This window comes from Pongo pygmaeus, chromosome 12, assembly GCF_028885625.2.
Source record: "Pongo pygmaeus isolate AG05252 chromosome 12, NHGRI_mPonPyg2-v2.0_pri, whole genome shotgun sequence".
Classification (NCBI taxonomy): Eukaryota; Metazoa; Chordata; class Mammalia; order Primates; family Hominidae; genus Pongo; species Pongo pygmaeus.
Genome location: NC_072385.2, coordinates 113,952,988 through 113,976,983, shown reverse-complemented (window position 1 = coordinate 113,976,983; position 23,996 = coordinate 113,952,988). Strand labels below are relative to the sequence as shown.

At 38.4% G+C, this 23,996-nt stretch overlaps 1 protein-coding gene across 4 annotated transcripts in view; it reads right to left on the bottom strand.

Annotated features, from left to right (window-relative positions):
- The window catches only part of WDR35 (WD repeat domain 35), an 81,125-nt gene extending 58,701 nt beyond the window's left edge, over nucleotides 1-22,424 (bottom strand). For 2 of the 4 annotated variants that reach the window (XR_010123135.1, XM_054474992.2), the window contains exons 1-9: nucleotides 22,240-22,396; nucleotides 21,409-21,526; nucleotides 14,246-14,317; nucleotides 12,471-12,563; nucleotides 10,538-10,666; nucleotides 7,330-7,463; nucleotides 6,267-6,432; nucleotides 5,363-5,508; nucleotides 1,241-1,366 (exon numbers count right to left, since the gene is read on the bottom strand). Coding sequence is in view for 3 of the 4 variants with exons in the window: in XM_054474992.2 (XP_054330967.1) it covers nucleotides 1,241-1,366; nucleotides 5,363-5,508; nucleotides 6,267-6,432; nucleotides 7,330-7,463; nucleotides 10,538-10,666; nucleotides 12,471-12,563; nucleotides 14,246-14,317; nucleotides 21,409-21,526; nucleotides 22,240-22,395 (1,140 nt within the window). In the remaining variant the exon portion in view is untranslated. Of the gene's footprint in view, nucleotides 1-1,240; nucleotides 1,367-5,362; nucleotides 5,509-6,266; nucleotides 6,433-7,329; nucleotides 7,464-9,719; nucleotides 10,426-10,537; nucleotides 10,667-12,470; nucleotides 12,564-14,245; nucleotides 14,318-21,408; nucleotides 21,527-22,239 lie in introns of those variants that run through there. The other 2 variants (XM_054474991.2, XM_063648933.1) reach the window with 2 other exon arrangements.
- Between the last annotated feature and the right edge of the window lie 1,572 nt (nucleotides 22,425-23,996).

Sequence of the window (23,996 nt, the reverse complement as noted above, 5' to 3'; positions counted from 1 at the left end):
CACTTGGCCAAGGTGTGATTGACAAGTTTCACCAATATAAAGCTACTTTTTTTCCCCTCTCCATACTCCACTCTTTGGAAACTAAGTGTAGCCACACTCAAGCCAGGGGAACAGGGGCCTATGTTCCACCTCTTGGAGAAGGCAATACCTAAGTAAACTGGAATAATTCTGTAAGGAAGATTTGTTTCTCCTCTCCCATTTATTTATTTATTCAAATAATCCATCTATATCAGCATCAACTCTTGGGCATTTATACTTTGGGTCACAATAAAATAATACATCATTTATTCTATTCTTCAAAGTGCTCCAGCTTTGGCCATTGGGAGGCTCTTTCAGCAATGTCCTTTTGACATTTCCCCATCCTTTTGTTGTCTGAGCACTTCCTTACTTGCTGGGACTATAAACTGTTCCAGGCTTACCTTGTATTTTCCCTACCCTAGTCCTAGAATCAGCCATTTCTCTAAGGCCCTTTACCTTTTAAAAATTAAATATATAAGATGTTTATAACAAATAGTTTACCAGATCAATCTCATATTTGAGAGCTTGCTTTTGGATCAAATGTTAAATTCAAGATAAAATACTGATTATATATTATGTTGCTTATTCTCATTTTCTCCTTCTAATCCATTCTCTGCCCTTCTCTACCCTGCTGTGAGCTTGGAGACTAGTTTCTACAAACTCCATCACCTGGGCTACCTGGCCATCTGGCTCCCAGTTCGGTTTGGCCAATAGAAAGCACCAGCAAGTGGAGAGGTGAGCTGGAATATTTATTCCCCAAATCCCTCTCTGCCTGGCTGGTTGGCAGGGTCTGTGCTCCTGCAGAGCAGCCCCTCTTGCACAGCCACAGCTCTTGTGGGTTCCAGGAGCCTGACTCCCTTGTCTTGCCCCTTCAGGCCCAGGGCTGGTGATGGCTTCTCATTGATGCTAATCTTTGGGTGCTACTTTTTATCATCACTTACTGTTCCCTTTAGCCCTGCCCACATCTCTGTAATAAGCCTTTCATCAATCTCTCTTCAATTACTCCTTTGAGTGTACCATCTGTTTCTGGCTAAGACTCATGGAGTAATTTTACTAATTATATATAGTATTCTAGAAAAGTTTACTAGTTCTAAGGTCTTCACACAAAAAGGTTTCCTTTCTGCTAGCTCCTAAAACAAGACAGCTTTGAATATACTTTGAGCTATAGCAAAATTATTTAGTAAGAAACACTGTTTATTTTACAACTGCTCTTAATATTTACCTTATAATTAGGTTGAATGTTTGCAAAATATATAAAGGAATCAACAGCTAGTGCAATTTTCAGTCCACCTCCTTCCCAAGATAGTGCAGATATTTCCTTTCCAGGAACTTTCAAAGTACCCAGATGCTGAAAAAGAAAGTTATCTTTAACCTAAAGTATAACAATTGACTGAAATACAAATTACCACCAATCACTTCACAGAGATCAAAAGTGGTATGAACATTATTTTGTGAAAAGTTACTACTCACTTTAAAATCACGTTTCTTGAATTTTTTTTTGTTTGTTTGTTTTTGAGACGGAGTCTCTCACTCTCGCCCAGGCTGGAGTGCAGTGGCGTGATCTTGGCTCACTGCAAGCTCCGCCTCCCAGGTTCACACCATTCTCCTGCCTCAGCCTCCTCAGTAGCTGGGACTACGGGCGCCCACCACCATGCCCGGCTAATTTTTTGTATTTTTAGTAGAGACGGGGTTTCACTGTGTTAGCCAGGATGGTCTCGATCTCCTGACCTTGTGATCCGCCTGCCTCGGCCTCCCAAAGTGCTGGGATTACAGGCGTGAGCCACCGCACCCAGTCACATTTCTTGAATTTTTATAATGAAAAACATGCATATAAGAAAAATTTACAAACTATATCCAAAGAATTCAATAGCAAATTTCATCAAGTCTAAAATGCCATAGACTGAAACATGAATTTTTATGTACAACTTAGGAAAGGAAAAAACACATTGCTAATTAAAATATGGCAACTTTGATTATAAGATGCCTCATCATTTTAAAGTTGTAAAAAATTATATTTATTAGAATCAATGAAATATTATATTAGTAAATTCAATCATAAAGTCTTGTCTTTCTCTTTCATCCCCTTACAACCAACGAGTCACCAAGTCCTATTGCTTTTACTCCTTTCCACTCTCTACAATTACCTTTTTAATGGACTGAATTGTGGTAATAGCTTCCTAACTTTAAGTCTTACGTTTCATCTGTTTCTTTATTCTCCCCCTCTGCCCTCCCAATTCAATCTCTACTCTGCTGTCACAATTATCTTTCTGGAACACAGATCTAATCATAACCTACCCTGCTTTTTAAAAGGTTTAATAACTTTTAAAAATAGTAACTCCCCACCATCACATTCTTTAGCATTGCATACAATGCCTTTTTCCCATCTTGTCCAAAATCATATTATGTGGCTTAATATCCCACTATTTAGCCATAACTGCTGTGTGCCTGCTCGTGAAGGAACTGCTCTGCCTCCACAGCTTTGGCCTATACAATATCCCTTCTGCCTGAAATCCCCCTCTTCTTTCCTCACAGCTCCCCTATCCTTACTGGTCCTTGTCCTCCTGGAGCACGCCTATTCATCCATCAAGATACAGCTCAAATACTTCTTCCTCAATGAGTCCTGCCTTCTTCCCCCACTCTATGGTTCCAGAGAATTACAGAATGAGCTCCTTAAGAGTACTAACTGCATCATATTCACATTTATTTCCCTTTCCATTAATAGATTATTTGATAAACTGATAGTCAATATATATCTTCAATAAATATACATTCAAATTTTTTTATTTTAAAATTTAAAATTGTTAGTATATGAAAAAACTAATTTTTTCATATACTAACAGTACTTTTTATGACCAAATTAACGACTGAACAAATGAACACAAACACTTTTTTAATGTGGCTATAAAGCAACCAAACATTTTAAATCTATATCTTTTATTTGACAGAATGATAGAATCCCCAAAATTTCAATGAACTTTACTGGTATCCCTTGTTCTAAGCAGATATCTTCTAGGGTCAAATTTAATGTTACTATAGTTTGAATGTCTGTCCCCTCCAAAACTCATGTTGAAATGTAATTGCCATCTTGACAGTATTAAGAGATGAGACCTTTAAGCAGTGATCAGGGCACGAGGGCCCTCATGGCTGGGACTACTGCCATTATACAAAGGGGAATTAGGTCCCCTTTTGTCTCTCTGTTGCACTCTCTTTGCCCTTCTTCCTTCCACCATGAAATTATGCAGCAGGAAAGCCCTCACCAGATGTCAGTAGCTCAGTACTGGACTCCTCATTCTCCAGAACTGTGAGCCAATAAGTTTCTGTTAATATATACTAGGCAGTCTGTGGTATTCTGTCACAGCAGCACATAATAGAGTAAGACAAATGTATTGAGCTCCATTTTGCCAAGGAAACCAATGGAAGAAAAAAACCCAAAATTTTAACCTAGGAGGGTCTGATCTATCTGTCTTGCTACATGTATGAAATTAAAGGGGAACCAGCAAGCCCTCTACAGTACTCTTGGTATTGACCAATCCATAAGAGGAGGAGAATACGGCCATCTTCTAACTGCAAACCAGCCAGGATGTGGCAGCAACAAGGAAAGAAAACCACCTTTTAGTAAGCCTTCATTACATGTCAGGCACTGTGTAGGCATTTCCTCATTGTAATCTCCTTTAAGCTTCACAACAGCACCATGACGTATTTCCTTTATTTCTGAAAATAACTAAACTGTGTCTCAGAGGCTAAATAACTTCTCTACGTCAAACTACACTGTGGAAAATGAATTCAATGCCAGATCAGCTTGACTACAAACCCTATGCTCTGTTATCTCCTACCATGGCTAAGACCACAGTGCAAAACCCAGGAGCCCCTGGCCCTCAGAATTTAAAAGCAAATTCTTCTCTGAGGTTTTCTTAAGTTTAAATCATTAAGTTTAAATTGTTAGATAACTTCCATCCAGGTTATCTTTCCTACCTTAACAATAACACAGATCCAAATAATTCCCCATATATTCACTCACTCAGAAAATATTGACTACTATGACCTGAGGAACTATGCTAGGTAACTTTTAGTTACAGCTAGACCAAAACCCACTTACAGTTTTCCGTTTAACACTTAACACATTGTTTTGCAAGATAAACAAACAGACTTTAGAACCCACGTTTTTCTACCTGGGGAAGGCTGAACTAACAAAAATAAGCAGATAAAACATTATGATAAATAAGTAAATGGCAACCAACAAAAATAACCAATAAAGAACATGAATTAAGAAGGAGGCTATAAATATAGAAATAATTAGAATGCAGATTTTTAATTATTTAGGAACCTTGAAAACTATGCTTTTTTTTTTCCTTCACTTTTACATCTACGAGAAATATTGTCGTTTGACAATGTATAGAGAGCATCTGCGTTCTACAGTATATTCTACTGGGTAACTTTGAGATACTGATTCAAAAGCATCAGAAGACATCATTTCTTGCCCTAAAAGAAATTATTAAAACACATAAAAATAACATTAAAACAACCGGTTATAGGCTTTTATGCGGCCAAAAATACATATCACTGTAGTCTATGGTGAATTTATAAAAGCCAACCAGGGTATTCAAAAGGGACAAAATATAGTATTGGGTTAGAAAATAAGATATTCAAAAAATGTATTAAGTTTAGTTATTAATAAGCTCTCACTTTCTAAATTCTTTAAAATTCACAATATATTAATTCTCCTACTTGACATTTTCCAATGCTATTTCTGAAAATTCTTTTAAAATTAAATTTATTAAAAATACTATTGAGAAGGATAATACCCATATGTACATTTATGAAAACAATGCTTGTATTTTAATGTAGCATCACCTAAGATTAATTATTAAATTTTCTTCAAATAATTGATTACTTTGCAACAAATTAAAAGTATTAGAAGTTTGGAGGAAGGACAGACAGATATGTATGCTTAACATCTAAACACATTTAAAATATCACATTAAAAATCAGAAAAATTAATCTGAAACAATTATATTACACTAAATACTACTCAAAAGCTGGCTATGAAAAGAGACACATATTCAGATCACAGAGAAAATATTCAAAATAACTACTCCATGGTGATTTCTTATGTTAAACTTCTGGTTTTCTGAATGTATAAAATTGTAATTTTTATTCTATAATTATAAAACTATAAGATTATAAAATTCCATGATAAAATACAACAAAGATTTATACTATGAAGATGAAATGTCCCTAAAAGAAAATGTGATAAGTTTATACCGTTTCCTTTGTTCTTTTTTCCTCTACCTTACTCACTGCACATTTAAATAGAAAGAAAGAAGATCAATTTGAATGCATTTACCTCACCAAACGGAGTGTAAAACTGCACAACGTTCACATCTTTGTCCTGCACGGCTGCCTTCTGGAAGCCCGCCACAGCTAACACGCTGCCCATGTGGTTCCACTGGATGCCTACTACATACATGCCAGTGTCAATCAAAACGGGATCTAGTCAAAAAGAGAAAAATGAGGTCACTGTGAGAAAATACGTAGCCTAGAGAACTTTATAATCTTAAGAACAACTTTTAAATATTTTTAAAACTTTCCACATTTTTAAAAAAACAGGGCTGGGTACAATGGCTCACGCCTATAATCCCAACACTTTAGGAGACTGAGGCGGGCGGATCACTTGAGTCCAGGAGTTCAAGACCGGCCTGGGCAACATGGTGAAACCCTGTCTCTACCAAAAATACAAAAATTAGCTGGGGGAGTTGGTGCACACCTGTGATCCCAGCTCCTCAGGAGGCTGAGACCTTGAGCCTGGGAGGCCAAGGCTGCAGTGAGCCAAGAATGCACCACTGCACTCCAGCCTCGGCAACAGAGCAAGATCCTGTCGCAAAAAAAAAAAAGTTAAAAATTATAAATTGAGGCCAAGCACAGTGGCTCACGCCTGTAATCCAAGCACTTTGGGAGGCTGAGGCAGGTGGATCATGGGGTCAGGAGATCAAGACTATCCTGGCCAACAGGGTGAAACCCCGTCTCTACTAAAAATACAAAAAAATAGCCAGGCATAGTGGCACGCCCTGTAATCCCAGCTACTTGGGAGACTGAGGCAGGAAAATCGCTTGAACCCGGGAGGCAGAAGTTGCCGTGAGCCAAGATCGTGCCACTGCACTCCAGCCTGGGCGACAGAGTGAGACTCCATCTCAAAAAGAAAAAAAAAAAATAGAAATTAAAAAAATCTTTTAAACAGAAAAATTCCTTACTTTGGTCATTCTCATGTCTCATTATTTGGCATCTTCCATTGTCAAAGCAAACAGCAAGGCAAGGGCAATCAGGCTCCACGTAGCCTTCTGTGCCATGGTACCAATGAATCCCAGCAATGCTGATAGCTCCAGTGACATTCACCAAACAACTCAGTTTCATTTTTATCTAAATAAAATTGGTTAGGTTTAATATTTTACATTTTAAAACAGAGCAGTATAGAGACAATACTCAATAGAGTATTGTAGAAAGAACACTGAAAAATACAATCTAAAAATCAGGTGGCAAATTAAAGCTGAATCACTTACTGGTATACAGGCCATGGACAAATCACCTAAATGTCCATTTTCCCCACATGTAAAAAATGAGGATTAAAAAACACTGAGTTTTTATGAGACTCAAATAACAAGTATATGAAAGTACTCTGAAAACAGCAAAATGTCATATAAAAGTTCATTATTTTACTTCCACCAGTGAGTGGATTTACTTAATGTCCTAACCCTTTCTAAAAAACAAAACTGCCCCACCAGTAATCATACATCTATTATAGCTAAACCTTGCAAAGCCAGAATTTTTCTCCAGGTTATGCTGCCTGATCCTATTCTATTTTACCCTCTTTCCAGGGATTGATTTTTCTCACTTACCATTTAAGTCTGTCATTCTTTTTACAAACAACCATTGGTAGCTTGCTACAAAAATACCCTTTGGTATCTACACGTAAACTTTGGCTTCAGATACCAGAAGACACCTACAAAACTTAAACTGCACATCGCCCTACTCATTATCCCTCTGCTTAAATGCACTGACACCTTGTTTTTTCTACCTACCAAAAAAAATTGGAACTAAAAGCTACACTCTAACTTGTTGCACTAATTTGCCTTAAGAAAACCAAAATTTTATTTAATTAAAACAAAATTAAGATGATTGGGAAAAAGAAAAAAATCTGAATTGAAGACTTTAATTACACAAACCACCATAACAAATAAATGTATATACAAACATGAATGATATGTACGATAATTATATAAAATTGTATAAACAAGACTGATGCATACGCTTACTTACCATAAAATTTCCTTGATTATCATAAATGTGTATTTCCCCATTTGCCATTCCAAAAAGTAAGACTTTACTGTCCGCAGACCATGTTACATGGGATAGCTGTATACCCTTCAGGTCTTTTCCCCAAATACGATTGCCTAAAACAAAACATTACTAAAAGTTGTTCAAGGTCATGATCCTCCAACAACTGCTTTCGAAATCTTTGTTTTCCTAAATATCTCGCAAATTCTTCACAGCATTCATGCATTCATTCAATTTATTTGGCCAATAAATATTTACTGAGCACCTATATGTGCCTGAAAAGACATTTGAAATATAGCAGCTGTTTCAACCTTTCTCCCCTTTCTTCTAAACTCTGATGCTGGATCTCACTCCCAATTAGCAGTTGAGCCCATCTTCTATTTTGGAAAGAAAATAAAAGCACCCAAAAAACAAATTCCTCATTCCCATCTTCAACAATTCAGAACATAACTGAATTCATGCTTACACTTTCTGCTTTGCCCACTAATACAAAAGAAGAGGTATTTCCCCAGTCAGTCCCCTATCTAAGGCTAATTCCTCTATGTATTCTCTGATCTAATCCCTTCCTACCTTTGCAAAGATCTCCCTTTATCAACTACTCTCATTTCCTCTTTCTCATTAAACTCTTCACTCCAGGGCCTTTCTTATGTGGATTTAAACACATGCAGATCTATTTCTCTTTGAAACCATCACCTTAAATAAAGTAAAATAAACACTTTTATTAACCCCAAGTTCCCCTCTAACTACTATCTATTTCTACCATTCCTTTCCCAACCAAACTTCATGAAAGAGTTCTTCACACCTACAGTCTCCACTTCAACTCCCACTCAACCCTTAACCCCTCCCAATCTGGCTTCTGCCCCACAACTCCATTGAAACTGCCTACAACATACACTATTTGGGTGATGGTTATATACTAATAGTCCAGACCTCACCAATATTCAATATATCCATATAACAAACCTGCACTTGTACCCCCTAAATCTATAAAAATAATAAATAAAAAAAGAAGAAACCAAACCTGTTGACATCTTGATCTTGGACTTCTAGAGTCTAGAACTCTGAGAAAATAAATTTCTGTTGTTTAAAAAACAGAAAGAAACTGCCTTCATGGACATCACTGATGGCCTGTTGCTAAAGCCAACTGATACATTTTTTTTTTTTTTTTACCGCTCCCTCCTTCTTGAACTCTCTTGGCTGCAATTAGCCCATATACTCCTTTATCTCCAAGACTCTTATTTTTCAACATCCTTCTTCTGCCCATCCCTTAAATGTTGCTGATTTTTTTTTTCCTGAGACAGGGTCTCACTCTGTTGCCCAGGCTAGAGTGTAGTGGTAAGATCATGGCTCACTGCAGCCTCAACCTCTCAGGCTCAAGCAATCCTCCTACTTTGGCCTCCCAGGTGATTGGGACTACAGGAGTGTGCCACCACACCCAGATAATTTGTTTTTTTATTTTTAGCAGAGACAAGGTCTTGCTATGTTGTCCAGGCTGGTCTCAAACTCCTGAGCTCAAGCAATCCTCCCGCCTTGGCTTCCCAAAGTGCTGGGACTGCAGGCATAAGCCACTGTCCCCAGCCTAAATGTTGCTGATTCTTAACTCTACAAATGCCTCTTAGTTTTGTTCAACTATTTCAATGGTTTAAATTACCATGCATGTGCTGGTGGTTCCCAAAATTTTGTGTTCAGCACCGATATTTTTGAGCTGCAGATATGTATGTCTAACTATGGTCTGGATAGATTTACTTGAATGGCCTATGGCATGACAAAATCAACATATCCAACAGAGGAATTTTCCCTTAAAATCACTCTTTCTCCACACTATTTTAATGAAAGGCATTACCATCCATCCAGCTGCCCAAGCTAAAACTCTGGATACTGCCCTGGGGACTTCCATCCTCTCATCCCCAATCCTATCTATTCTGCCTCCTGAGTATGTATAAAATCTACTTACTTCCATTCCCTTGTCATTACCTGGATGGCTACCATCCACCATAATCTCTCACCTGAATTGCCAGAGCAGTTTCCTGATACAGCTGCCCATTATCTTTCTTTCCTTTCTCTATTCTTCATATGTAGCACAGAGATGTTTCTAAAGAACAATCTTATCACATTGCTCCCATTCTTAAAACTTTTCATTGGCCTCCCAAGTGCTGTTGGACTTCAGTCCAAACACCTTAATATAACTTATGATCTGCATGATCTGGCCTCTGTTTCTCTCTCTAGATTCACTGCATACTACTCTTCACTGTTAGTATTATACCCTACTGATAATCAACTTTTTTCAATTGCCCAAACATAGCTAAGTGCAACCCTCTGGACCTCCTCAAATACTACTTCTTAGGGCTGAGACATTCTACACACCAACCTACCTTGTGGCTAATGCCTCAGCATCAGCATCACTTCCTCCAGGAAACCTTTCCTGATCCCTCCAAGTCTGCATTAGGTGGCACTTCTACATGCTCCTGTATTTTCCCCATCTTAGCGCTTATCACAGGGTATTGTAATTTCTCAGTTACTCATCCATCTCTCCTGATCTAGGTCTGCTCATTGCTGTACCCTTAGTTCCTAAAATGATAGCTGTTGCTTTATAGGCTCTCAGAAACATTTGTTGACTACATGAAGTTACACACACTCACACACAGAGAGAGAGAGAGAGAGAGAGAGAGAGAAAAATAAAAATGACTTTAAAATAAATTATTTCTCTACAGAGTTTCAAATTAAAACAAAGGTGCAGACTCTCAGAAGACCCAGTTTTATCTATTACTAGAATTTGAAAAATACGGGTTTTTAAGGCTATAAACTACAACCAACAATGACATGTTCAGTTCCAATAAAAATGACCACAGACTTTTTGAAACTAAAGTCTACATATTTGTACAGACTAACCAATATAAAAAGAAATTACATAATGAGGCAGACACGTTTAAAATAATGCTGAAAAGTTAATTCAATTTTTTTAATGCCACTGTAGGAAATAAAAAAATAGAGTTTTTTCCTTGAATATACATAAAAACAGATGGTTAAAACCAAAGAACGGTTCTTGAATGTCGTCAAATTGTATATCAAATAGTTTCCCTTTTATGTCTATTTTTCAATCAGAATGCTAACATATGATAACTTAAATCTCTAAAGAAGAAAACTTTCAGCCAGATATTGATCTTAGTTCTATGTCCAATCAATACATTACCATCCACCGAACCAACTATCACAGCCCCATCTTCATATACAATGCAGATCTTCTGTCCGTCAGCATTCCAGCTCATACTGCGAACAACTGATTTATTTCGATTGTTGATCATCTCCTCAATCCAAGAGCCTGTTTTCACAAATTTAAAAAATTACAAGTCAAAACTTTCACATCTATTAAACAGTAGTTAAGAATTGAAAGCATTCCATAAAGTACACCATGGGATAAATAACTGCAAAGTTTTCTGCAACCTGAGACATTAAACTATAAAACTTCCAAATCCAACAAAAACAAAATGAAAAATTAACTTGGGCTTAACTGATAACTGCTTCAAAGATTATCACAGAAAACATAGTAAATGCCCATCCTTTGTTTCTTCTTTCTTTCTTTCCCTCTGTCTCTTTCTGTCAATTAAAAATTAAACTTCACTTGCTTTTTCAGAGCTAAAACTACTGACTTTTCTGAAAGCCTAACTTTTCCCACTTGAACAATATGATTCAGATCATAACCAATTAAAAAAAAAAACTCCAAGTAACAATAACTTTATATATACACATAAGCTCTCCAATGAATAATTACAAGCATATTAAATGCAGCATATTAGTTACCATCACAAAGAGAATGAAGGCAAAAAATACACAGCATATTAGGTAAAACCCTAAGCCTGCTTGAAAAAATTCTAATCAGTTTATACTCCATTAGTGACACCACATCTCTAATGCTCAATGACAAAAATGTTCTAGTTGTATGCAGGACAGGAATGAGATGTAACTTGTCTTTTAGCGTAACCAAATTAGAAGCAAAAAAATAGGTTATTTTGTCTTTGTTTTTCTTAAAGGCTTTTTTACATACCAACATAGGAAACTCTGGCCTGCAGCCAAGCAAATAATCATGTAATTTGGAATAACTGCTCAGAGCAGGGTAACAGAATCAAGACTGAGACCCAGAGAAGACCTGAAGACCTACCTTGGACACAGACAAAGTTTACTCCAGTCCACTGAACTTTCACATTCTATCCCCTACACACACACACACACACACACACACACTTTTTTAAAAATTTAAAGTATTATTACATATCTTTAATGAAGACTTTTTAAATGGTATGCCCTGCCATTTAAAACAGCACACATGAACTTTTCAAAACAGCACACATGAACTAAGGCACCCTTCCCTTTTGAAGATGATGACGACAGGCCTCAGGAGAACATGTATTATGAGCTGCTTTTCTGGTAAAAGTGGATTATCTTAGTTAATCCTTCTTTTACTCGCCCTCTCTCTTGTAGACAAACTGCGAACCAGTAGTCAGAGTTGAGATAAAATCTGTATCCATCAAAGAAAAGGAAACTAACTGGCCCATGCAGGAAATGAATTATTTCCTTTGACTTCTTACTAAATGTGTTTTTATCTACTGAGATAACTCTAGCCACTCATTTATTCATTCATTCAACAAATATTTATTGAACATGTACACTGTGCTATGTATTATAAAAGGTTCTACATATAAAATGAACAGTCATTTCCCCTTTCCCCTCAGAGCTTACAGTCTACTGAGGAACCAATATTAAATACACACTCACACACACATGAATGTAATTATAAACTGGAACTACCTAGAAGTAATTCTTATTGGAAATCTGGAAAAAAAAAGAGCTATCTCAAGTAGAAGCTATTCTTCTGCTAAGAATCTAAGTTCATTTTGGAGATAGCCAACAGTCACCTAATTCACTTTCTTAATAACAGGGTTAAAGTTTAAAAAAAAAAGTGAAAAGTAGGCAGCAATAAATCCAGAAATATTATCACTGTGCAGTCAGGATGAACTCCTGTTGTTAGTAAAAGGGGTCTATTTTGGAGATGTTATTTACCCATCCAAATACTATGATCCAGATGCCAACTTGTGAAAAATTAAATAATCTCTCCTAGTAAAGTATACCTTTATATAACATCCACACAATGATAAGCCCGTTTTCATCACTGGTAGTCAACTTCTGATACTGCTCATTCCATGTTACAACTTGAACAGAACCTAGAACATTATAAAACAATTTAGAAACTTAAAGGTTACAATTAATTTCAAATTTACATTTTTATATAAAAACCAAGATCATGTTAAAATCAATATGGTTCCTGTACAGCTAACTAGTCTTTAATATTCCTCAAAACCTATTCATAGGATGCAGTTATTGATATCACTAATTTTCTACAACAATGCATAATACTATTTTTCATATCTATCCCTATTTCATCCCAGTAAAGACACCTATCATGGCTAGCTACCAGAACTACCATATACCTGATGACAGAAACAAATACAAGCATGGTTTACTCAATTGGCCTGACTCCCAAAAATAATGACATTCAAAGGACACCATACCAAGTACTTGTTTAGGGGACTTTTATCATTTTTGGTAGATATGTCCTATAATCTCTCTCCTGCCCACCTCTCACCCCTGTTTTCCATTCTATTAGTAAAACACTCTTGAGCATATCTTAAACCTCTAGGGTACGTGAATAATTGATGACTTTTAATTTTTTAATCCCTAAATACTTTAGTGTACATTTCCTAAAAATAAAGACATTCTCTTCCATAATCATGTTACAAATTAGGAAGTTTAACACTGATATACTATTATCTAACTCACAGTCCATATACAAATTTTATCAATTGTCCAAATAATGTCCTTTATAGACACTTGTTTTTCTCATTCCAAGATCCAATCTAGGATTATACAGTGCATTTAGTTGTTATACATCTTCAATCTTTAGTCTTTTTTTTTCTTGAGACAGGATCTTGCACTGTCACCAAAGCTGGAATGCAGTGGCACAATCATGGCTCACTGCAGCCTCCAACTCATGAGCTCAAGGGATCCTCCCACCTCAGCCTCCTGAGTACCGGGGACTACAGGCACACAGCACCACGCCTGGTTAATTTTTTTTATTTTTTGTAGAAACAGAGTCTCATTATGTTGCCCAGGGTGGTTCCAAAATCCTAGCCTCATGCAGTCTTCCCACCTTGGCCTCCCAAAGTGCTTGAACTACAGGTGTGAGCCACTACGCCCAGTCTCTTCAGTCTCCTTTAATCTGGAATCATAGGACAGATTCTAAAAAGGATTATATATATAACATCCATAGACAGGAGTATTTTCAATATATAAAATAACAGCTATTTTCTTCTAGATTTATTTAAGATGTTGTTTAATCATGTAAAAGTTGAATGACTCTAAGTTGTATTACTTATGTCTCAACAGAAATGATTACAAACAGCTCCCAACTTACAATGGTACTACTTAAATGACTTTTCAGTGGTGGGAATGCAATGCGCATTCAGTAGAAACCGTACTTTGAGTGCCCATACAACCATTCTGTTTTTCACTTTCAGTAGAGAAATCAATAAGTTACATAAGATATTCAACATTTTATTATAAAATAGGCTTTATGTCAGATGATTGTGCCCAACTGTAGGCTAGTGTTTTCTGGGCACATTTAAGGTAAGCTAGGCAGAGCTATGATGTTCAGTAGGTTAGGTGTATTAAATGCATTTTCAACTTACAACGGGTTTATTGGAACATATCCCCATCGTAACTCAAAGAGCATCTGTACTTTAAATATTACCATTATTTAAAATGTTGACATTTCTGCATTAAGTAGAAACTTTCTAAATGCCTAAATACCACTCAAACATGACTTAAAAGAAATTGAATGACTCACCACTATGACCTTCAAGAGTCTGATTCATAGAAAGGTTACTGGGGGCTGCAAGGCCCCTCAATTTTGCATCATCTAAAACAGAACAAAACAAACTACTATGATAAATATGTAAAAGTGACATATTATAAGATTTTGACTCTTTTTGTATTCCTGGGCAGTATTAATCATTTTTCTAAGTATGCCCCATTCTGATATATTTTTCTCATGGTATAAACATGAACAATAACACATACTCCTTGCAAAGATATTCTGGTAAAATAAAGCAAAATATATAAATGAAGATCATTTACTCATACATTACATATATTAATAATCATCACTGCTTTTTATTCCTTTCCAAAAGACCACAAATAGAAATATTTATGGCCTACAGATTGAAAACTCTACAGCTTACAAGGGATCAAAACAGCATAGACTTTGAAAATGGGTTTTTACTAGATTACACAGAATCTTATATTCACTCATTTATTCATTCATTCAACAAATATTTATTAAATGTGTACACTGTGCTATGCATTACAAAAGGTTCTACATATAAAAAATGGTGAACAAAACAGTCATTTCCCCTTTCTCCTCAGAGCTTTCAGTCTGAGGGACCAATATTAAATACATACTCACACACATATAAATGTAACTATAAACTGGGAATGTGAAAGCATAATAAGAAAGAGTAGCAGAAGTGACTTAATTTAGATTGATGGGGAACCAGGGAAGGCTATTAGAAGAACTGATATTTAAGCTGAGACTGAGAGGTAAACTGGAGATAGCCAGGAAAGGAAAAGAAAGAAGGGGAGTATTCCACTCTAGGACACAGCAATGCAAAGGCTCTGAGGTAGACACCTAGAGCACTTGACAAACTCTAAGAAGGCCTATGGGGATGAACAGGGGAGAAAATTGCATCAAACAAGGCTGGAGTGATAGGCACAAGAAAAACCATGAAGTATTTGTAGAAAATGATAAGAATTTTAGATTTTATCCAAAGTGCAATGAAAACCTCTAAAGATGTCTTAAAAATTTACTAACCATCCTACAGAGAATATCAAAACGTCATCTCAATAAATTAATCTTGGCTTAGAAATCTATTACACACAAAACATAGCATTTAAAATTTTCATTTAAAATACAAATGTTATGAAGATCTTAAGAATTTGTGAGAATGGGAATTATACCAATGCTAAAGAAAATTCTACTTTCAGATAACAAGTATCTTAAAATATTATGAAAAATATCCTTTATTCTGAAAATATTGTCAGGAAAAAATACCTAATTTCCTCTAAATCACTAGTTCTAATTACCCAGTTGTTTTGGTAACACAACAGTACACATGCACAGTTTAACAATGCAATTATCTGTCAATTAAGATAGAATAAATGTTGCTGACACACACATTAGGCTGAACATAATTTTTTTTAACACAGGGTTCTTTCATTCATTTAATCTTTTAAAAACTGTACAACATACTTAAACTTTATTATAACATTCTAAAATATTTGGTGGAAACATTTTTCTTCTAGCACTGAAAAATCCATTCTAATGCATATATATATGTGTATATACATATATATATACATATATATATATACACACACACATATTCTGATGTCACTATAACCTAAGTGAAATGGGTGATATGCGATTTAGATTGACCACCCATGTTTGCCCTCTGTTAGACCATAAGGTAGCATACTCTTTACAAAACACATGCTGACAGTTAAGAACAGGCTTTGAAATTCAGCTCGATATATTGAACAAATATCATCCACATCTGAAAAGGTCGCTTGCTGGAAGCAACTCCATAACTCAATCATGTAAAAAATATTCATAAAACCCACCTGAAAGTTCTCAGATGTCCATAAAAAGGCCAAAAGTTTTAAATGATGTAGAGTAAAGCCAGCGATAATATCCCAAGATTCCATTCAGTTACATTACTAGACTCCAGATAGCCAATAAGGTAATGAAACCAAACTGGTATGTGAACAAAAATCTGGTAATACTGGCATAAATCTTCTAAAAGCACATAACAGTAATCCTTGGATTTAAAAAGCATAATCAAAGAAGTCACCAATAAAATAAAGCATTTTAAACTCATGTAAAGGAATTTCAGAATGAAATCAGTTATTCCAACAATCTAAAGTACATCAAAAAGTCCAAAGAAGGCTTTTTAAAAATTAAGGTGTAATAAAGCAACTGAAAATAAAAGGTATGACATAGAAGAGCAGAAGATCATGCTAATAACACCAATAACCAAGCACACTAAATCTTTGAGAATCTTTCTCTTAGAAAAGCGTGACTGACAATGCTTTTGTTTGCATTCATAAAAGTTGTCAGCAGCCCAATTTCAACAGAAATTCCTGTTATGTGCTGCAAAATGAGCTTGAAACCTAGAATCAAAATATACAGAAGACTGTTTTGCAACACATAAGGATAATACAATTCTGAGAAAGAGATGGTACCATATTCGCCAAACTCTCTGGCAGGATCACCTGGTTGCCTTGCTTCTCTGTGTGAATGACTGACTGCAAAGGACTCTGTATGCATCCCTGGGTCTAGCTAAGGACACCTTACCTGAGATTTCTGGTCAATTTTGTTGTCCTGGGCATATTGGAAGGTTGAGGCAATGTCACTGCCTGCAGGTACTGGAGGACTGCGCAGTCAGCTGCAGTTGGCTTCCATGGCCCTATATACTTTTTCTCTGATGCAAATTTTGGCTTCCAGGGCTCTCTATTTCCTCTCATGAGGATGAGAGGATGGAGGCCTTGGCAGTCGTAGCAGAAAAAGCAAGAAATGCCACCTCAATCCTAGTCAGGGCCATCATCCTCAAACCCTACCACAAGCAGCTCCAACCCAGGGCCATCATCCTCAAAGCCTACCACAAGCAGCTCCAACCCAGGGCCATCATCCTCAAACCCTACCACAAGCAGTTCCAACCCAGGACCATCATTCTCAAACCCTACCAAAAGCAGCTCCAACCTAGGGCCATCATCCTCAAACCCTACCACAAGAAACTCCAACCCAGGGTCATCATTCTCAAACCCTACCACCTGCAGCTCCAGCCCAGGGCCATCATCCTCAAACCCTATCACAAGCAGCTCCAACCCAGGGTTATCATCCTCAAACCCTACCACAAGCAGCTCCAACCCAGGATCATCATCCTCAAACCCTACCACAAGCAGCTCCAACCCAGGATCATCATCCTCAAACCCTACCACAAGCAGCTCCAATCCAGGGCCATCATCCTCAAACCCTACCACCAGCAACTCCAACCCAGGATCATCACCCTCAAACCCTACCATAAGCAACTCCAACCCAGGACCATCATCCTCAAACCCTACCACAAGCAGCTCCAACCCAGGACCATCATCCTCAAACCCTACCACAAGCAACTCCAACCCAGGACCATCATCCTCAAACCCTACCACCAGCAGCTCCAACCCAGGACCATCACCCTCAAACCCTACCACCAGCAGCTCCAACCCAGGACCATCAGCCAGAAACCCTACCACAAGCAACTCCAACCCAGGACCATCATCCTCAAACCCTACCACAAGCAGCTCCAACCCAGGCTGTCAGCCCTTTAAATACCTTTTGGCAAGGAAATGACATCATCTGGTCCCTTTAAAAAAAAAAAAAAAGGGCCAGGCGCAGTGGCTCACGCCTGTAATCCCAGCATTTTGGGAGGCCGAGGCAGGGGGATCACTTGAAGTCAGGAGATCACGATCATCCTGGCTAACACAGTGAAACCCCATCTCTACCAAAAAAAAAAAATACAAAAAATTAGCTGGGCGTGGTGGCACGCACCTGTAATCCCAGCTACTCAGGAGGCTGAGGCAGGAGAATCGCTTGAACCCCAGAAGTGGAAGTTGCAGTGAGCCAAGATTGCACCACTGCACTCCAGCCTGGGCAACAGAGTGAGACCCCGTCTCAAAAAAAAAAAACCTGACACTGGCTAGAGTGTCAAGAATGACTAAGAGGAAGCCAGAGACAATGGAAGGAGGGAAACTGATTCTCACAATAGACCAGGTGAGGGATGATGGTAGCTGGAGCTATAGAGGGAGCAGGGGAGACAAAGGAAAGGATGGGTTCAAGATACACTTTGGAGACAAAAGCAACAGGATTGCTGATGCAGATGCTGTTAACGGAGGAAAAGAGAAGATTTCCAGCTTGAGCAAATGAGTGAAATGGAGATATTTGCTGAAATGGAGAGAACCGAAAGAGATTTGGAAGAATAGTTCGGTTTTGAACACAGTAAATACGAGATACCTGTGAAAGACTCCAGTGGAGACACCCAAGTCTGAAAAATCAGGACTGGGCTGGAGATGTAAATGTGGGGCTCTTCACCTCATACCACAGATGGCATTTAAGGGCATGAGAATGAAAGAATAAATAGAGTAAGTGAATAGAGAGCCCAGAAACAAGTTCTCAGGAATTCTAATAGAAGAGGGAAATCTAGCAGAGACTGAGGACTGACCAGAGAAGGAGAGAAAAGTAGTACGTCTAAATATAACAACTTAAACATTCTGAATTCTCTTGTCTTGAAAAATAATGTTTCAAGTCAAATCCTGATGAGTCAATAAAAGCTTTCCATTAGATTTAGAACATGAAAGTCACTGGTGAGGGAGAGAAAAGGAGAGAGGACTGATATTGAAAGGAGAGAGAGAGGATAAATTGGCAGAGAGGTACCTGAGAAGGTGAAGGGAGATGGGCTCCAGTAAAACACTGGAAGCTGGCCTGTGAGAGAAGTAAATCTGATGTAAAAAGATGGATTGCTGGTTCTAATTCCTTTCCTTCTAGAGCAGGGGACTGAAAACTGGAAATGCAATGTGGTGCAAACTTTCTGGAGGGTAATTTGTGCATACATATTAGGAACTTGTATAAATGTACACACTCTTCGATCCAGTGAATGCCATTTCTAGAGATTTATCGTAGCAAGTATTAACAATTTATGCAAAGATTTGGATACAAAGATACAGTTGCTTTAATAGTAAAAATGTGGAGACATCTAAATGTCCAATACTAAAATTGGTTAAGCAAATTAAGATATATTAATACCAATACAATGAAATACTAAATAGACATTAAAAATGGTGCCACAGAAGATGATTTATTGATGTAGAGGATTGCTGTATTATGTTGCTGTACCCAAATTACAAAACATTATACTTAACATGTTGCATCTTTAGCACAACACAGTGCTTGATATAAAGCAGGCATGCAATATCTATGATTGTTACTGGAGGGATCTGCTGAATCAACACTATTTGTATTAAATATAATATACTGATCTTGTTAGACTCTCATAGCCATATTCCTCATATTTCTTTCTTTCAGCACAATTCATAATCATTCAGTTCCAAAACAAATACTTTACTCCATTTTCCAAGCCTCCCAAGAATCCATTTCCCATCTTGTTCACTAATTTCAAAGAATACTCTAGTCACAGCTCATCAAAAGGGCAGAGCAGAAAAAGAAGTTTGTTTTTAAAAAAGCCTTCAATGTTAAACAAAATGAATGCATTTCTTAATGTAATTTAAAACTTGCAGGCCAGGCACAGTGGCTCACGCCTGTAATCCCAGCGCTTAGGGAGGCCGAGGTGGGCGGATCACGAGGTCAGGAGATCGAGACCATCCTGGCTAACACGGTGAAACCCTGTCTCTACTAAAAATACGAAAAAATTAACCAGGCATGGTGGTGGGCACCTGTAGTCCCAGCTACTTGGGAGGCTGAGGCAGGACAATGGCATGAACCCAGGAGGCGGAGCTTGCAATGAGCTGAGATCCAGCCACTGCACTCCAGCCTGGGCAACAGAGCGAAAGTCTGTCTCAAAAAAAAAAAAAACTTGCTACATATTGTAAGCAAAAGTATGTATATACAGACACACATATATATATACACATACACATGCATATATATATCTATATACACATTTAAGAAACAGAGAAAAACTTTCCTTTAACACAGTTTTAAAAAACTAAAGCACTGACAGATTGAACTATAAAACAGCATAAGCCAAACTTTAATTGGTACTCTTCTTTACTTAGGCTGTCCACTAGCCCTTTGTATAGTGGTTAAAAACAAGAACTTGAATGTGAGACAAACTTAGTTTCACATCCTTGCTCTGCCACTTACTGGCTGCTGACCTAGGGCAATTAACAGCTCAGAGCCTCAATTTTCTCACCTAGAATACCTACTGCCCAAGATTATTGTGAAGTCAAATAAGATTGTGAAGGTTAAACATCTACTATATGGAAAATCGTCAATAAGTATTTATTATTCATACCACATTCAAAGCTGTAAGGTAATGCTATTCAAAGTGGGTTCTGAGGACCAACAACTCAGCTTCACTAGAAATGGAAATTCTCAGGCCCCATCCCGGGTCTATTGTATGGGGGTAGAGCATGAAATCCATCTTAACAACCTCTTCCAGTGATTCTTGTACCTAATACAGTTTGAGAAGCTATGTTGTAAGGAATCCAAAAATGTAATGCAGTTTAACCCCCTACATTTTCATTTTATGGAAGACCAAACTAAAGTAGTAAGATCCTCAGCTACTTGTTGAAAGTCATTCAGTAGTCTTGTGGAAGAGCTGAGATTTAACTCCAATTGCCTTATCTAGATCTTCAATCTAGTGAGGCACTAGGGGGGCTAAAGAAGTGGGAAGCTGTTTGCTGTGATTCCAGAGAACTAGATAAAGAAATCAAGCTGCAAAGACAAGAGACCTACTAATAGAAATGTAAAACGTACCCCATTTTCTGTTCTTGGACACTAGGTGAATAACAATTAATGCATCTGATAAGCAGAAAGGATGACACAGACCTGTAAACAATCTGCCAGATTTTCTTACTGAAATGTTGACTCACAGGATTTCTATTAGACTCCTAATAATATAGTACAATAATTAGACATAGCATAACACAGTGACTTATTTTCATTCTTCATTATTTTTCATTTTCCATTAATAACTCAGCAAAAACCATCTGATGTTTACATTCAACATTCTCTGAACTTTATTGCAAATATACTCCAGAAAAACACCATAAAATGTTTAGGTAGTTTTCCCTTTAAAATAATCAGAACTGCATATTGACAGATAACATGAGTAAATCGCACTGAACAAATAACATTAGCCAATTTACTACCAAACATGTGGGCTTGCACTCATTTACCTGTCTGCGTCTCTAATTTCAAAACTTTCAGTAATCCATCTTCACCACCGCATGCTATGAACCCTTGTTCCTTGTTCCAGGATACACACTGCAGCTTCACGTTATCGGGAATGGAAATCTGAAAAAGCAACCACAGTCGCACTAGCAACTTTTCACGAAGGAGTTGGGAAGTAAGTCTGCAGGAGATGAAGGCTGAAGAAAATCTTCCAAGAAGAAAAACGGACGGCCTTGCAGGAAAAAAAATGAGCTGTTGTGAAAATGGGCATGGTCCCCTGAACTGACCCGGGCTCTAGCATTTGGGAAAGAGGGAAAGAAATGCACAAAAGAGAAGGATAGTGACTGCGGAGGAAGCCAACGCCAGAGTCTCACCGGATGGATTTTTTAAAGGGAGGACGGGGAGAGGGTATAAATCCATACTACCAGTCCCTCTTCCTTTTTACCTACAACTTAGGCTATCCTATTGTTATTTCTTTTCTCCTGCCCAATGGCTCGTGGTGATCCAAAGAGTTTAAATCACATGGATCAGCAACAAGTGGAGGAGGAAAGATAGGGTAGCACGTGGCGACTTATCCTCGAGCCACCCAAAGGACCTAGCCAGGGGCAGGAAGGGGAGAGTGCTGCGAGAGGGCAGCAAGCTCGGCCAAAGACTGTCTGGGGCTCTGGGAACCGCAGGAAGAGGTCGGAGGCTGGACACGGCGGGAAGGATGGCTGCGGAATGGCGAAGCCACGATCAGGACCGGGTGAAGGAGCCTGGCTTCTCGGGAAGGCAGCGGGAATCGCCGCAGGCTGCGGGAATGGCGGAGAAACGAGGACGCCCCTCAGGAAACTCACTTTCTTGCTCAGGTAGAAGAACATCGTGGGATCCCCGAGAGGGTCACGGCGGCCGCTAAGGCCCTCGACAAGTAACGGTTCTACGTCTCCAATCGGGAGTACCAGCAGCTCCGGAAAGCTCCCGTCGCCCTGGCAACCGCCGTTGCCCGGTCGCATCCGGGGCGCCGCGGGACACTTCCGGTGACGCCCTCGCACCGGGCACCGGCGTAGTGCGCTTGCGCGGACGTCGATGGGTTTGTGGGCGCGGGGCGCGAGGTGGTAGCTGGGCTAGTCCTGTTCCCTGGCGTCTGGGCCTTTCTGCTCTCTGCAAGGAGCTGGGTCGCGACCTGTCACTGCCAGCCGTGCGCTCGCCCTCTGCGCCCCGTCTCGTGGTCACTGCCGCCCTCCCTCCCGCCACACCTCTGATGATCGCGATGGAGCCGCGCCTCAGGTGGCATTACTATAAACCTAAGAGGAGAGGCGCCCGTTCGAATGAGGGCAAATTATTTAGTATTTTGTAAGTTCCAAAGTTCCAACATTCTTGAAAGGGAAAAGCCATTTACTGTATTTGATAGGCTGGCGCCACGGGCCAGGTGAAAAGTGTAAATGTGCGTACTGAGATCTTACAACCCTTCTCTGTGTCTTTGGGGATTGGAGAACCTCTAGAGCAATTTAGGAATAGAAGATTTTGTTTATTCCGCTTGTTTTGACATTTTTTAACAGTTTAATTATTACCGCAACCCCGAGGGTCCTTTTAAAGGAATTTCTATAAACGTTGGGTAATTACAGCGTACAATTGCTATTGGGGCATAGCCCCCCATTTTACAAATATTTGAGCGTTTGGTGTTTTCTCGTCAAGAGTCGACTGTTACATATTCTCTTCTTTTTCTTACCTTATTTCTTTCTTCATTCTCCTTTGTCCTTTTTGAATGCCTGAGAGTTACAAAGCCTCAAAGTCTAAGGCATAGGGCAGATATCCAAGTAGAACCACTCTCATGAAATTATTTGGTCTCACCCATGTTTTTATTTCTGGTTTTCCCTTTTACCATAATCTAGCATGTAATTTATGCATCAGTAGTTAATTTCCCCACTTGGAGTCTTTTCCCATCTCAGACAAAAATAAAATAAAATAAAATAAAAATCCTCCAATCCTTTGACCTGGGTGATTTGTCTCACCCAGCACAACCTATTATAGAATTGACAATAGTCTCTAGTGCCTTTTCTAGCAAATCTAAACTCCATCCAAAATCAGATCTTCCCTCAGTCCTAAATGTTTTTACTAGGGAGCCCCCACCTCAAGTAAGCCAATGTGCTTTCTGCGGGGCAACATTCCATCCGGCTCTGCTTCCCAAGCCACTTCATATATTCCGTGATGGTCCTACCCTCTTAACAGGCCAGTTGTGCCTGGCCAAACCAGCACAAATCAGTCTCCATGAGGAATTCTTTCCAAACTTAACCCAATCCCATTCAGATAATACGTTTGTTTTCCATTGTTTGTGTGTCTAAGATACATTGGCCCCTGTCCATAGGCTCCCTATGCTGGACGCGTGAGACAAATTAGTATTATCTAACCCAGGAGTTTCCAATAAACTGGTCAAGACATGATTAGTTGAAGCTAGTTACTAATGGTGACACTTGAAAACTCACCTCTCTTTAAATATCTTTCCCTTCTTGCACATGAACTCTCATTTATTCCTTCTATACCACCATTTCTCTGTGGTATATTAATATGTATTACTGATTTTGGGCTCAAACAAGTCTGGAAAACACTACTGTAA